The sequence below is a fragment of the Somniosus microcephalus genome, chromosome 30 (genome assembly GCF_052327205.1).
Source record: "Somniosus microcephalus isolate GS21.2 chromosome 30, FLI_Smic_1.0, whole genome shotgun sequence".
Lineage (NCBI taxonomy): Eukaryota > Metazoa > Chordata > Chondrichthyes > Squaliformes > Somniosidae > Somniosus > Somniosus microcephalus.
Window position 1 is genome coordinate 29,031,379 of NC_141016.1, and position 14,486 is coordinate 29,045,864.

The 14,486-nt window shown below is 48.4% G+C and overlaps 1 protein-coding gene across 1 annotated transcript in view; it reads right to left on the reverse strand.

Moving 5' to 3' along the window:
* The window catches only part of vdac3 (voltage-dependent anion channel 3), a 32,026-nt gene extending 17,803 nt beyond the window's left edge, over nt 1-14,223 (reverse strand). The window contains exons 1-3 of the mRNA XM_085971297.1: nt 14,115-14,223; nt 8,316-8,365; nt 2,624-2,776 (exon numbers count right to left, since the gene is read on the reverse strand). Coding sequence (XP_085827423.1) covers nt 2,624-2,776; nt 8,316-8,365; nt 14,115-14,208 — 297 coding nt within the window. The 5' untranslated portion in view covers nt 14,209-14,223. The remainder of the gene's footprint in view (nt 1-2,623; nt 2,777-8,315; nt 8,366-14,114) is intronic.
* Between the last annotated feature and the right edge of the window lie 263 nt (nt 14,224-14,486).

Below are 14,486 nucleotides of genomic sequence, written 5' to 3' on the forward strand. Positions count from 1 at the left end.
ACCAGTGCCGTGGGCTAGATAGAGTAAAACTCCCTCTACACTGTCCCATTAACCAGTGGTGTGGGCTAGAGTATAACTCCCTCTACACTGTCCCATTAACCAGTGCTGTGGGCTAGATAGAGTAAAACTCCCTCCACACTGTCCCATTAACCAGTGCCGTGGGCTAGAGTAAAACTCCCTCCACACTGTCCCATTAACCAGTGCCGTGGGCTAGATAGAGTAAAACTCCCTCTACACTGTCCCATTAACCAGTGCCGTGGGCTAGAGTAAAACTCCCTCCACACTGTCCCATTAACCAGTGCCGTGGGCTAGATAGAGTAAAACTCCCTCCACACTGTCCCATTAACCAGTGGTGTGGGCTAGAGTATAACTCCCTCTACACTGTCCCATTAACCAGTGCTGTGGGCTAGATAGAGTAAAACTCCCTCTACACTGTCCCATTAACCAGTGCCGTGGGCTAGAGTAAAACTCCCTCCACACTGTCCCATTAACCAGTGCCGTGGGCTAGATAGAGTAAAACTCCCTCTACGCTGTCCCATTAACCAGTGCCGTGGGCTAGATAGAGTAAAACTCCCTCTACACTGTCCCATTAACCAGTGGTGTGGGCTAGAGTATAACTCCCTCTACACTGTCCCATTAACCAGTGCTGTGGGCTAGATAGAGTAAAACTCCCTCTACACTGTCCCATTAACCAGTGCTGTGGGCTAGATAGAGTAAAACTCCCTCTACACTGTCCCATTAACCAGTGCCGTGGGCTAGAGTAAAACTCCCTCCACACTGTCCCATTAACCAGTGCCGTGGGCTAGATAGAGTAAAACTCCCTCTACACTGTCCCATTAACCAGTGCCGTGGGCTAGATAGAGTAAAACTCCCTCTACACTGTCCCATTAACCAGTGCTGTGGGCTAGATAGAGTAAAACTCCCTCTACACTGTCCCATTAACCAGTGCCGTGGGCTAGAGTAAAACTCCCTCCACACTGTCCCATTAACCAGTGCCGTGGGCTAGAGAGAGTAAAACTCCCTCGACTCTGTATGCGTGAGGAAGCTGCACCAGGGTAGATTTTTTCCATTTCCCACACTAGGTGTCGTCATGGCTTGTGATTACCCATCGCTGCTCGACATGTAATTGGCAAAGTATGATTTGGGTTGGGGAGTCGTACCCACCGAGAAGCAGTGCCCAATTCATTTCACAAAAGGACCCCGACACCTATCTGAGATAGGAGACAAGAATCTCCCAGAAATGTGAGTTGGATTACAAGCCAAGTCTCCATGGTGAAAAGGGAACACCATACTGTGAGCAGGCTGCTGCGAGGGACTTGAATGGACTATTCAGCAGCCAGCAATTACTGAGCCAACAGAGGAACCGTTTGTTCGAGTAAGGTGCGCCTGACAACACTCCTCTTCTTAGGCAGTCCCTCGGAACCGAGGATGACTTGCTTCCACATTAAAAATGAGTTCTCAGGTGACTGATGAGTCCAATGTGGGACCTACAGACTCTGTCACAGGTGGGGCAGACGGTGGTTGAAGGGGCGGGTGGGTGGGGTGCTTGGGTTGACGTGCGCTCCTGGCGCTTGGCTTCCGCTTGCTCCCGGCGAAGAGACTCGAGGTGTTCGGCGCCTTCCCGGATGCTTCTCCTCCACTTTGTGCGGTCTTGGGCCAGGGATTCCCAGGTGTCGGTGGTGATGTTGCACTTTTTCAAGGAGGCTTTGAGGGTGTCCTTGAAGCGTTTCCTCTGCCCACCTGGGGCTCTCTTGCCGTGCCGGAGCTCCAAGTAGAGCGCTTGTTTTGGGAGTCTCGTATCGGGCATGCGGACAATGTGACCCATCCATCGGAGCTGATCGAGCGTGGTCAAAGCTTCGATGCTGGGGATGTTGGCCTGAGCAAGAACAGTGACGTTGGTGCGCCTATCCTGCCAATGGATTTGCAGGATCTTGCGGAGGCAGCGTTGGCGGTACCTCTCCAGTGCTTTGAGGTGCCTGCTGTACATGGTCCATGTCTCTGAGGCATACAGCAGGGCAGGTATCACTACTGCCCTGTAGACCAGACCAAGAGCTTAGTGCCGGGTTTGAGGTCCTGGTCTTCAAACACTCTCAACACTGAGACTGACAACACTAGCTGTAGGTTGAATGCAAAGTGTAAAAAATGTCTTTACACCGATGAGGGAATTGTCAATCAAAGCTGGTACTGAAGCAGACTCCATAAGTTCTTTCCAAAGAGAATTAGATAATTCCTTTAAAAAAGGTGGACTTTTAAAAGGATACGGGGAGCGTGCAGGAAAGTGAGATTAGACAAACTATTCACTGGACTGTTTTGGCACTGTAACTTCCTACAATTCTCTCCTTTAAGTAACGCACCCGCAGTGTAAATGCCAACACACCATACACATTGGGAGGCATTTGTAAATTGGTATCCTGTGTGGAACGTGTCAGAACAGCTCTGCTCCTAATGTCAAAGATTTAAAAGTAAGTTGATCAAACAGCCTAGGGTTCACTTCAACCTCAGGGTGATGCGTTGCCAGACTGCACACTGTAGAAAACCACTCCCACTCAACAGACTGGGTTCATATTCCAATACGCCCCCCCCACCCACTGTGCTACAGTGAACATGCTTTTGCGCCACGTACCTGATCTTCAATGGTGATCTCGGTGGCCAGATTGTTGTCGGTATTCCATTTCTCGGTGAAGGTGAGTCCGTACTCTTTCACCTTGTACTTGGTTTCCAGGCTGCCAGTAGCTTTGCCCGTGTCTGTGTTTGAAGACCCGGAGGTGGTAAACTCCTGACAAAGAAAACAGGCGGAAAATTAGGATCAGTCTTTCGAACCCTCCATTCCCCTTCACCAACTCACTGCCAAAGCCCAGACACACTTTCTCAAAGGCCAGCCGTCAACTTAACAAAAACACAAAGCAAAAATGGAAGAAGCTACTCAAGAATAGTCCATTTTTCAGTTCAGTTATTAACACATTAAAATACAATTAATTCCAAAATCCAACACTTCTTCCCCAATTCCCCACAGGGAAGAGCAGGGTCTGGTCTTTTAGAAGTCAGCAGGACAACACACACAGCAAATATTCTTGGGAGGGGAGGTGACTCATGCAGGCTCGAGAGCCAGTCACTTCCTAGAGAATGGTGTGGGCAGCTTTTATTTAAATGGCTCCTCCTCTCTCTTCCGCCTTCAATATTTACGAAGCATTTTACTCCCACTTGGCTTCCCCGTTCCGCAGTTGGCCATCTGGAACAATCCCAAAGTTCGAAGATTATCTGGACTTTCTGGTTCGCTTCACCTTTCTGCATGTCAAGACACGGGACATGGAGCATCGCCTACCCAGAGAAAATGATTGACAGGTCTATGTAAACGCAACATGAATCGGACCAGGCTGAAAACGTGGACAGTCTGCAAGGTGTTCTCAGTTGTTAAATGCTGAAGGACCAACACAGTTGCTCGACAAGCTTAGCAACTATTGCAAACAATAAACTATTGGGTTATCTTCCTGGATCCCCGTACCCCAGCTGCAGATATAGCTCCATGCTCGTCAACACTGCTCCAGTAACTCACCCAACTGGCTGTTCCTCATGTGTGAGCCTCTACTAATCGAGGTGCTTAAGATGAGTAAAGGATTCGATAGGGGAGAGAGAGAGAGAGAAACTTCTGGTGGGGGAATCTAGAACAAGGGGGCATAACCTTAAACTTAGAACTAGGCCGTTCAGGGGTGATGTCAAGAAGCACTTCTTCACACAAAGGGTAGTGGAAATCTGGAACTCTTTCCCCCCCAAAAGGCTGTTGAGTCAATTGAAAATTTCAAAACTCAGATTGGTAGATTTTTGATAGGCAAGCGTATTAAGAGATATGGACACCAGGTCAGGTAAATGGAGTTAATATACAGATCAGCCCTGGTCTAATTGAATGGTGGAACAGGCTCGAGGAGCTGAATGTCCCATCAGAACAATGAGTTTCGGCAGGCTATTCGAATGGGGGGTTAATTTACCCCCCACGCCCACCCCCAAGCACAAACAGAATTCTCCAAATATATACAGGAAACTTTGTGCTATCCGGCACCCACGGGACCGAGCTGCTGCCGTTGCCTAAAAAGTGCCGTACTCTCCAGAGTTAATGTTGAGAGATACGGAGATTCTTATCTCCGTATTTGACAACACTGTTGCTTAGCAACAGCTTCTAAACACTCGGGTGTGGCCCTAAAGCTCTGTAGCTGAAGCTGTTGCTATAGTTACACACCTTGCACAACTTGACTGTTCAAACAAAGCAAAAAAAACAAACAAAAAGAATAAAAAACGGCTGCTGATTTTTGCCGGTGGCTCCAGATTGCCGATAGCACAAAGTTTCCTGTATCAAGTCTTTCTAGTTTTCTTTGTCCCTCTTTGTGGGTTGAGGCTTCCCGGCCATTCTGCTCTTTCCCTTTCAGTTTTCCATATATGGGAAGTGGGAGTTTAGGGTGAGCGTAGCCAGGAAGCACTGCTCATAGAGCAACGGAGTATGAGGACTCTGACCTCTGCCAATTCTCCACACAGATATCGCGGTCACCGATAGTGCTGCTGAGAGGCTGGACTCCAAGCATCTCGCTTGCATCATTTACAAAAAATTGACAAGTTTCTCTCAAACGTCCCAGAAATCTAGCATAACTCTCGTAATTATACTGGGAACTGTGGTCTGCAGACGGATATTGGGACTTCCGTTCCTCTGTAGAATGCCCTGTGAACATTATTCACACATTTAGGCCAATGCCCTGTGTTGTGCTGTGGGTCTTGGGAGTTTGCCCAGGTTTCTCAAAAACAAAATAAACACCAACACCAGCAGCACACCACCAGAGTCAGAGTGTGGAACAGGACCAACACCAGCAGCACAAAGCTAGAGTGTAGAACAGGACCAACACCAGCAGCACAAAGTCAGCGTGTGGAACAGGACCAACACCAGCAGCACAAAGCTAGAGTGTAGAACAGGACCAACACCAGCAGCACAAAGTCAGCGTGTGGAACAGGACCAACACCAGCAGCACAAAGCCAGAGTGTGGAACAGGACCAACACCAGCAGCACAAAGCCAGAGTGTGGAACAGGACCAACACCAGCAGCACAAAGTCAGCGTGTGGAACAGGACCAACACCAGCAGCACAAAGTCAGCGTGTGGAACAGGACCAACACCAGCAGCACAACACCAGAGTGTGGAACAGGACCAACACCAGCAGGGCCTATACACTGGGAACATTGTTAGCAACATTCCGGTTAGTAACTGGAACACAGAAAAACAAGTCCAAAGAGCGACACTGAGCTCTTCTGCTGGCCTGAAATACAATACAGACAATAAGTGACTTTTTACAGTCACACCTACAAGGAACAGCCATTGGACAATTATACACGGGTAAGGGAGGGAGGCCAACTATTCTGCAAACTGAGATAAACGATCCAATCCTGAAAGGGGACAAAGTACACTTCCACTAGACAGGTCAACTTCATCGATCGGTCTTTTCAACAGAGTTTTCAGGGAGGATTCATTCCTCGTCTCTTCCCCTTCCTAAAAAAGCGGGGGTTTCCAAACGGCGCACAACCCAGATGAATAAAAATCTAACCTCTACAAATGAGTGAAATGGCTGCATTTCAAAAAAATCTTCACCTCCAATTTATTGCACTTCCTGCTGTCTCTCCTCACCCCAGGATGACCTTAGAGCTACTAGTGACAAAACATTGGAAAGAAAAGCAGAAAATGCTGGAAATACTCAGCATGTGTGGAAAGAGAAACAGAGTTAACGTTTCAGATCGATGCCATCGGCTTGAAACGTTAACTCTGTTTCTCTCTCTACAGATGCTGCCTAACTTGCTAAGTATTTCCAGCATTTCCTCTTTTTATTTCAGATTTCCAGCAGCCTCAGTATTTTGCTTTTGTGTTGAAAAGTAAAGTAGTGCAGACACAAAGCTACCAACTCACAAACATAGAAGATAGGACCAGGAGTAGGCCATTCGGCCCCTCGAGCCTGCTCCGCCATTTAATGCGATCATAGCTGATCATCCAAATTCAGTACCCTGTCCCTGCCTTCTCCCCATATCCCTTGATCCCTTTAGCCTTAAGAAATATATCTAACTCCTTCTTGAATATATTTAATGAATTGGCCTCCACTGCCTTGCGGTAGAGAATTCCACAGGTTCACCACTCTCTGGGTGAAGAAATTCTTCCTCATCTCTGTCCTAAATGGCTTACCCCTTATCCTTACGACTGTGACCCCTGGTTCTGGACTCCCCCGCCATCGGGAACATCCTTCCTGCATCTAGTCTGTCTAGTCCTGTTAGAATTTTATAAGTTTCGATGAGATTCCCCTCTCATTCTTCTAAACTCCAGCGAGTACAAGCCCAATCGACCCAATCTCTCCTCATAAGTCATTCCTGCCATCCCAGGTATCAGCCTGGTGAATCTTCGCTGCACTCCCTCCATGGCAAGAACATCCTTCCTCAGCATTAGCTACCCCAGAAGAAATTAAACCAAACTTTCTTCAGAACCCAGACACTGTGCCTGTTAAATGTTGAATGGGGAGGACAGAGGGGGAGAGGGACGAGAGAAGGCACATGGATTCCGGCAAGGGGGGCACGGTGGCATAGTGGTTAGCACTGTTGCCTCACAGCGCCAGGGACCCGGGTTCAAATCTGGCCTCGGGCGACTGTCTGTGTGGAGTTTGCGCATTCTCCCTGTGTCTGCGTGGGTTTCCTCCGGGTGCTCCGGTTTCCTCCCACAGTCCAAAGATGTGCAGGTTAGGTTGATTTGGCTATGATAAATTGACCCTTAGTGTTAGGGGATTAAATACGTGGGGTTACGGGGATAGGGTGGGATATGTGTCGGTGCAGGCTCGATGGGCCGAAATGGCCTCTATCTGCACTGTATATTCTGTGAACACGATCTTACCATCTGATCGAGCAATCCAGCGCAAGCAGGGTCAAGCAGCAGGAGAGAAAGCAAAGAAGAAGAAAGTGTGTTAGAATCCAGCTGCAAGATCAGGTCTCTGGGCAAGTATCGACTGACAACATACAACAGGCGGGTGGGCTGAACGGAGGGCTGCCAGTGCTCAACTTCTGGACACGCAGCAAAGGGGCTTTGTTGATTGGATAGCTCCCTCAAAGAGCTGGCACAGGCACGATGGTCCAAATAGCCTCCGCCTGCGCTGTATGCTTCTATTATTCTATGAAACCAGTTTTCCTGTACAGGTTGAACCCCGGTAATCCGGCACCTTCAGTGGTCGGCACGAGTAAGGTCCTGCTGTCACATTCCCTCCCTGGGATGGGTCCGGCTCGAGTCCCGGGACCGCCGCCGGGTCAGGATCAGCGCCTGGACCGCGCAGCATCACCGACGGCTCGGCGGAGCCCGAGCCCGAGCAGCCCGTGGGCGGCGGGACAGGGAGGGCAGCAGCAGGAAGAGGAGGAGCAGGTGGTGGCGGTGTTTGTGGTGACTTTCGACACCTTCAGTGGTTTGGAATTTTCAATGGTCCGGCACCGGCCTGGTCCCGAGGGTGCCGGATTACCAGGGTTCAACCTGTATATAAAAAAAAAGTATTTATGAATCTGGTTAAATGCACTAATGTCCATGTTCCCCCAACCGTGATGGTGGGCAGTGGAGAAAAGAAACCGGGGCTTATCTTTGAGTTATGGTGATCAATCAAATTGATGGTGGGCTCCATTTTACCGATCCATCTAATTATTTCACCCTGCCCGCTGACATGCCTCTGAAAGCATGCTCCTATTAAGTGGAGGAACCTCATTAATGTAACAGATGGCTGTGGAAAGTTTTAAAGAGTTAAAGGATCAGGAAAGCACGGACAAATAAATGCTGTTGTAACTTTAGGGGAAGCATCTGCAGAAGACCCTCAACATTCAAGTCTGAAGACGTTATTTTCGCTTCAATTAATGAACCAAATTCAAAACATTTAAAAATTAACCCTGTTCCAGTTTAATTTGTGCCAGTTGTAATAATTTTGATGTAAAAATATGAAAGCAGTCTGGCAGAATTGTCTGACGTCTCTGTGTGGCTGTGTGTTATATTCTCCCCGACTCTCTTACACTGCTCCACCCAAACCTCGCAATGCTGTTCCTCTGATCACTACAAGACGTGTGAACTTGTGACCTACAGCGACTCTACCAGCTCGTGGAGAAGGCTCATTTGGCGAAGGTGAAACTCATCACAGCCACGAGCCTGTCTACCACCAACCTTCACCTTGTTCCTCTCTCTAATTAAAACATTGCTGTCCTCTTTGCCGAGGCAGATTTTACTGTTCTCAATTCCTAGAACAGACTTGACCCAACTTATCTGCTTCTTTACAACACTCACCACTCCACTCGACGATTTGGTCTTGAGTTCCAGCTTCACTGAACCGAAGCCTAAAGGAATGAGAACAGGAGCATATTAGAGCAAGTCAGCACAGAGAACGTCACACCGCGCACACGACAGAAAGTTCTGCAAATTCTCACAAGGAAACTCCAGAAAAAAAACACTCACCTAAACCTCTCACATTCCTGGGCGGAAATAATGCTTGAAATATAAAAATCAATCTTTACCAACCCACAGAGGCATCCGAGCATGGGATTCCCAGCAGGGGCGAGGCTGTATCAATCAGGAATGCCCTTATCTCTCTAGTTCATTAATCTGAAGAGGCAGACGCACCAGGCATCGTGCTAACGTCAGAACACTGTGCAGCAGCCAGTTAAAGGGACCAATGCCCCCTCTACATTTTTGTGCGCGTGGTCCCTTTAACTGGCTGCGCCGCCCGTTAAAATGTTCACGCACGCGTGGTTATTTCAATTGAAAAGCCGGTGAGCGGCCTGCAGAGTGCTTCGCGGGAATGTTGAAAGGGACCCTTTATCTTCCAGTGGCTGAATAATCACTCCACTGAGGGGAGGAAGCAGCTTTTCCCTTCCACAGCCTTTCAACCATGACAACACAGCACAGAGCCTGAGCGGGAGGGGGCGAGAATATTAACAGCAGTATCTTCACTGGGTTGATTCAATGTCGTTGTGCCAATATGTTATATTATAGTTAAAGTATCACTTAACCCAATACAATGAATGACGTGGAACTTTCTGTTCTGATGCTAATTAATTCTCGCAACCTGCTTCCAGTGACAGCCCTGACCCCTGCCAATACTTAACCCAGTTTTTTTTTTATTCATGGGATGTGGGCGCCGCTGGCAAGCCCAGCATTTATTGCCCATCCCCAAGTGCCCTCGAGAAGTTGGCGGTAAGCCGCCTTCTAATATATTACATTGCTGGGTGCTTTTCACAGTTCAAATGCACAGCATGTTACACCTTACCGAAATTCCTGTGGCAAAAATTACACAGTTCATACTGCCAATGCCCAGGAGCCTGCAGACAGCTGCTGCACAAACCCGAGCCATGATTCACTGCACCAGCTAAGTTCTGATCACAGCAAATTCTAGCCCAAAGCACTTATTGGGTTCCCCTCAATTCTTTCTATTCTAAGCCCCTGGCAGTCTCAAAACACTGAAAAGACAGAGCGAGACTGGTACTGACAGAATTCCTTATATAAATGGTTCGCACAGTCACTCATAATGGCTGGAAAGCCACGCGTCACTCTCAGGATCTCTTTGTAAAAATAAGTTACCGTTACTATATAAAGAACTATTGCATCAGCACCGAGCACTACTGGTACTGGCGGGAAAGAGTTACTGAGTCTGAACTATCTCACGTGGCTTTAACTGAACGTAAAGCATTCAGTGACTGCCTCTGCGGTTATCAATCACCATCAGGCTCAGTATCCTGTCCAAATTACTGTCCTTCCTTTCCCCCACTCAATGTCAACATTCAGGACAAAAACGTCACATAGCATAGTGGTTATGTTACTAGACGAGTAATCCTGAGGCCTGGACTAATGATCCAGCGACGTGAGTTCAGATCCCACCACGGCAGCTGGGGAATGTAAATTCAGTTGATTAAATAAATCTGGAATAAAAAGCGAGTAATGGTGACCAAGAAACCGATTGTCGTAAAAACCCATCTGGTTCACTAATGTCCTTCTGCCGTCCTTGCCCGGTCTGACCCACAGCAATGTGGTTGACTCTCAACTGCCCTCTCAAATGGCCTAGCAAGCCACTTATTCATCTTCGAGGGCAATTAGGTACGGGGCAATAAATGCTGGCCTTGCCGGCGAAGCCCACATCCCGTGAATAAATGAAAAAAAAGCTCCTGGGACAGTCGCAGTTACTCAGAACCCGAGGATGAGAGGAGGGGAGGGCAAACTATGCAGAGACGGTCGCTATGAATCTGCCTTCGAAGTCAGGAAGAACAGCGAGTTGCTTCACTACCCAGTAGGCCTTGGGTATTTTTTGACGGGAGTCCTAGCCGTATTTTTTTTTCTCTGAGCATGGAGGGCATTGTGAAGACTGGCTGGCAGTGGGGGACTTCAAATAAAGAGGAATTAGATCAGTGCGTTCTCCCGGGGACCAGGAGTTATCGATTGGCCGCCATCAAAATGGATTCAGCAGCTCCTCCTCCCTGTCTGCACCACTGGAGCAAAGGAGGGGGCAGGGACAGAAATGGAAAGGCAAGGCTGCCATTTGTAAAATGAAATGTAATCATTATTTTTATAATCCCTTTGACAAGTACTGAGTCATTTAGACAAGAAAATACTGTCGCAAGATCACTCTTTCCTTGAATATCACCCTGAACCCCCATAAAGCTTTGTTCTTCCCATTTACGGCAGAGTCAGTGAGTAAGCGAGCACTTGGAAAGGTTTAGGCTGATCAGGGACAGTCAGCATGGCTCTGTGAAAGTGAGCTCTTGGGCAGAATCACTGAGCTGCTGAATGGAGGACGGTCAATGGATGTCGTATATATACACATTTTTAGAAGGTGTTTGATAAGGTTACTCACACTACAGTACTAGCTAAAATCGAGGCGACCTCACGGGTAGGATAGGAAACATGTTGAGAGGTAGGACACACAGAATTGGAATGGGACATTCTCAGACTGGCAGCCGGAACAAGTGGTGTCCCCCAGAGGTGGTGCTGGGTCCAGGCTCTTTCTCTCACTCACTCATGTTGGACATCGTGGAGAGTTAAAGGATTTTTAAAAATTTGTTCCTGGGATGTGGGTGTCGCTGGCAAGGCCTGCATTTATTGCTCATCCCTAGATTAACAGTCAAAATTCTGCGTATCATGGAGCAATGGACTTTCCAATATAAACAGGATGACTTTGAAGTGTCATGAGAGAAAAACACAGCTTGTCTTCTGTAATGTAAAGTGCTTGTGCAAAGAAATACACGAGAGTAATGACTTCAGTAATGAGTGATTAACGTGTAACTTCAGGGGCTAGGGTAATAAACATAGGTAGAGGGATCCAATAGCTATAGTATGGAAAGATAACGGTTGATAAAGCCTGTTCTTCAAAGATGTTGGAAATAGTTAGATTAGGAAGTCTTGTTTAAGGGAGTGTGATGGAATACTCTCCACTTGCCTGGATGAGTGCAGCTCCAACAACACTCAAGAAGCTCGACACCATCCAGGACAAAGCAGCCCGCTTGATTGGCACCCCATCCACCACCTTAAACATTCACTCCCTCCAGCACCGGCACACTGTGTCTGCAGTGTGGACCATCTAGAAGATGCACTGCAGCAACTCGCCAAGGCTTCTTCGACAGCACCTCCCAAACCCGCAACGGATGACCTGATTGAGGCACTTAAAATAATGACGGGAATTGGCAGGACAGAGGGGAAACGATTCTTCCCGCTAAAAGGGGACAAGGGGATAATATCTTAAATTTCGACCTAAGCTGTTTAAAAGTGAATCCAGAAACACACTTCCCCAGACAACCAGACACAAAGTTAACTGAGGTGTTTCAAAGGGAGTTAGACAGTTTCCTAGGGAGCAAGAGCATTATGGGATATGGAGAAAGGGCAGGGAATTGATGAAGATGTCATTTCTAATGAAATGGTGGAGCAAGCTCGATGGGCAGAATGGCCAACACCTGTTCCTAGAACATGAAACAAGTTTCTAAATGAATTTGACAGGAGTTAATGCACTACCGGAATTTTTCTTGGGTTGCGAGGGAGGGGCAGATGGCAAGTTACTTTGTGTGGTCTCGGTTACTTGCGAGGGAGGGGCAGATAGCAAGTTACTTTGTGTGGTCTCGGTTACTTGAACCAGGTGTAAAGTCACTGTCAGAGAAAGTGCGGAACACGAACAGCCGATTAGTAAATTCAGAAACCCGAGCATTAATGGTCATTTGAAATCCATTAACGACAAGGGAAGAGAGTGTGAAAACCACAGCAATATATCCACAGAATACACACCAAACCAACCTGGGAGTCACCATCAGTCAACTGAATATCCCACTGCCAGGACACCGCATCAGATCACAATCACTCTCTTGGTTCCACTGCTAGGTGTGCGACTGTCAGTGCTGCGCACAGAAAGTTTCCATGCAACAAATGCACCGTTTTATTTCCTTCAGTGTTCACTTGGAGCATAACCACAATGTTACATGGGGAACAGTGAGGAATTTAGCCCACTCTCTACTCGTGTTCAAGGGTTAGATATTCCTATTTAACAGTAGTCACTGCACTATGTGACGCACTTAGACATTTGAGAGACATGTTAATGGCCCTGAAATTAGGATCGGGTGTTTGCCGTGCGTGCAAGCCCCCGATCTGCACTCACCCTGCGCGCCGACATCTGAAGCCCGGGCCTGCTTGCATTTCCTGTCCCTGGCCCGGTTCAGGTGTCGGCGCGATGTGCTTACCTGATCCAGCGGCGTAGTTAGTGCGATGTGCCGGCTGGGATCAGGTGAGCACTCTGCAGCCAATCAGGGGAGGGGAAACTCATTCATGAGTTTGACAGAAAGAGCTGTCAAACTCATGAAAACTCCTGGCCCCAAAACACTACTTAAACCTGAAAGAAAATTAAAAAAAACATTGCACTACTTAAATGAACAATAAACTCTGAAAAACTATTTTAAACAATAATTTTAAAATTTGAATTTTTTTTTTTTTTTTTTATAAATCGGGGCTAAAACTAAACTTACCTTACTGTAAATTCTTTAAAAATAACAAACCTGTGGAAAAAAATTCTCTCAATTGTACTAAAAGCCCACTTACCTGAAAAACTAAGTACTTATGTCTGGTTTTTCTATACGTAAAGACCGGAGGCCTTTACACACGCGCAACTCTGGGGGGGGAAAAAAAAGGAATTTCACTGTGCGCGCGTTCTGCCTCTGCAGTCGCGCGCGTTCTGCCTCTGCAGTCGCGCGCGTTCTGCCTCTGCAGTCGCGCGCGTTCTGCCTCTGCAGTCGCGCGCGTTCTGCCTCTGCAGTCGCGCGCGTTCTGCCTCTGCAGTCGCGCGCGTTCTGCCTCTGCAGTCGCGCGCGTTCTGCCTCTGCAGTCGCGCGCGTTCTGCCTCTGCAGTCGCGCGCGTTCTGCCTCTGCAGTCGCGCGCGTTCTGCCTCTGCAGTCGCGCGCGTTCTGCCTCTGCAGTCGCGCGCGTTCTGCCTCTGCAGTCGCGCGCGTTCTGCCTCTGCAGTCGCGCGCGTTCTGCCTCTGCAGTCGCGCGCGTTCTGCCTCTGCAGTCGCGCGCGTTCTGCCTCTGCAGTCGCGCGCGTTCTGCCTCTGCAGTCGCGCGCGTTCTGCCTCTGCAGTCGCGCGCGTTCTGCCTCTGCAGTCGCGCGCGTTCTGCCTCTGCAGTCGCGCGCGTTCTGCCTCTGCAGTCGCGCGCGTTCTGCCTCTGCAGTCGCGCGCGTTCTGCCTCTGCAGTCGCGCGCGTTCTGCCTCTGCAGTCGCGCGCGTTCTGCCTCTGCAGTCGCGCGCGTTCTGCCTCTGCAGTCGCGCGCGTTCTGCCTCTTAACCCCTTGGGTCAGAGGACAGGAAATGCCAGTTTTCAGCGCATGCGCTGTGCATGCTGAAAACCGGCAATTCCTCCGGGCACACGCGTGAGTACCCCGTCCGTACTCACGCGCTGTGCCCGGAATTACTGGGCCAATGTGCTACAAGAATGTAAATCATTTTTTCTTGTCTTGCGATGAAGTGAGTTGCCAGATTCTCATGCCATGACTACACCCATCACTTTGCATACCCAAATCATGCATAAGCTTCTAAACAGTTCAGAAAAAAAAGGCTGCTCACCATATCCTTTGTTGAAGAGGTCCCTGGCGGATTTCCCCAGGTCTGCGTATGATGGTGGCACAGACATTCTGCCTTTGGAAAGGAGACAAACCATTAGATCACAAACACAGAACTTCAACCAGTAAATAGACGCAATGTCTTACTCCTTTCACTCTTCAACATAGCACATCCCAGACCCCAGCACTTTGTGTGGCCGATGAGTTTATCATTTGCCATGGTAAGTTCAAAATGAGCAGGCTGCTACCCAGCGACCAACAAACCTCGGCGTTTCCTGTGTTATTTATCGCACAGCGATCTCACTATCACCAGACTTACTCATTGTACTGGAACCAATGCATCTTTTAAGAAGCAGCACTCTCAAACCAATGCACT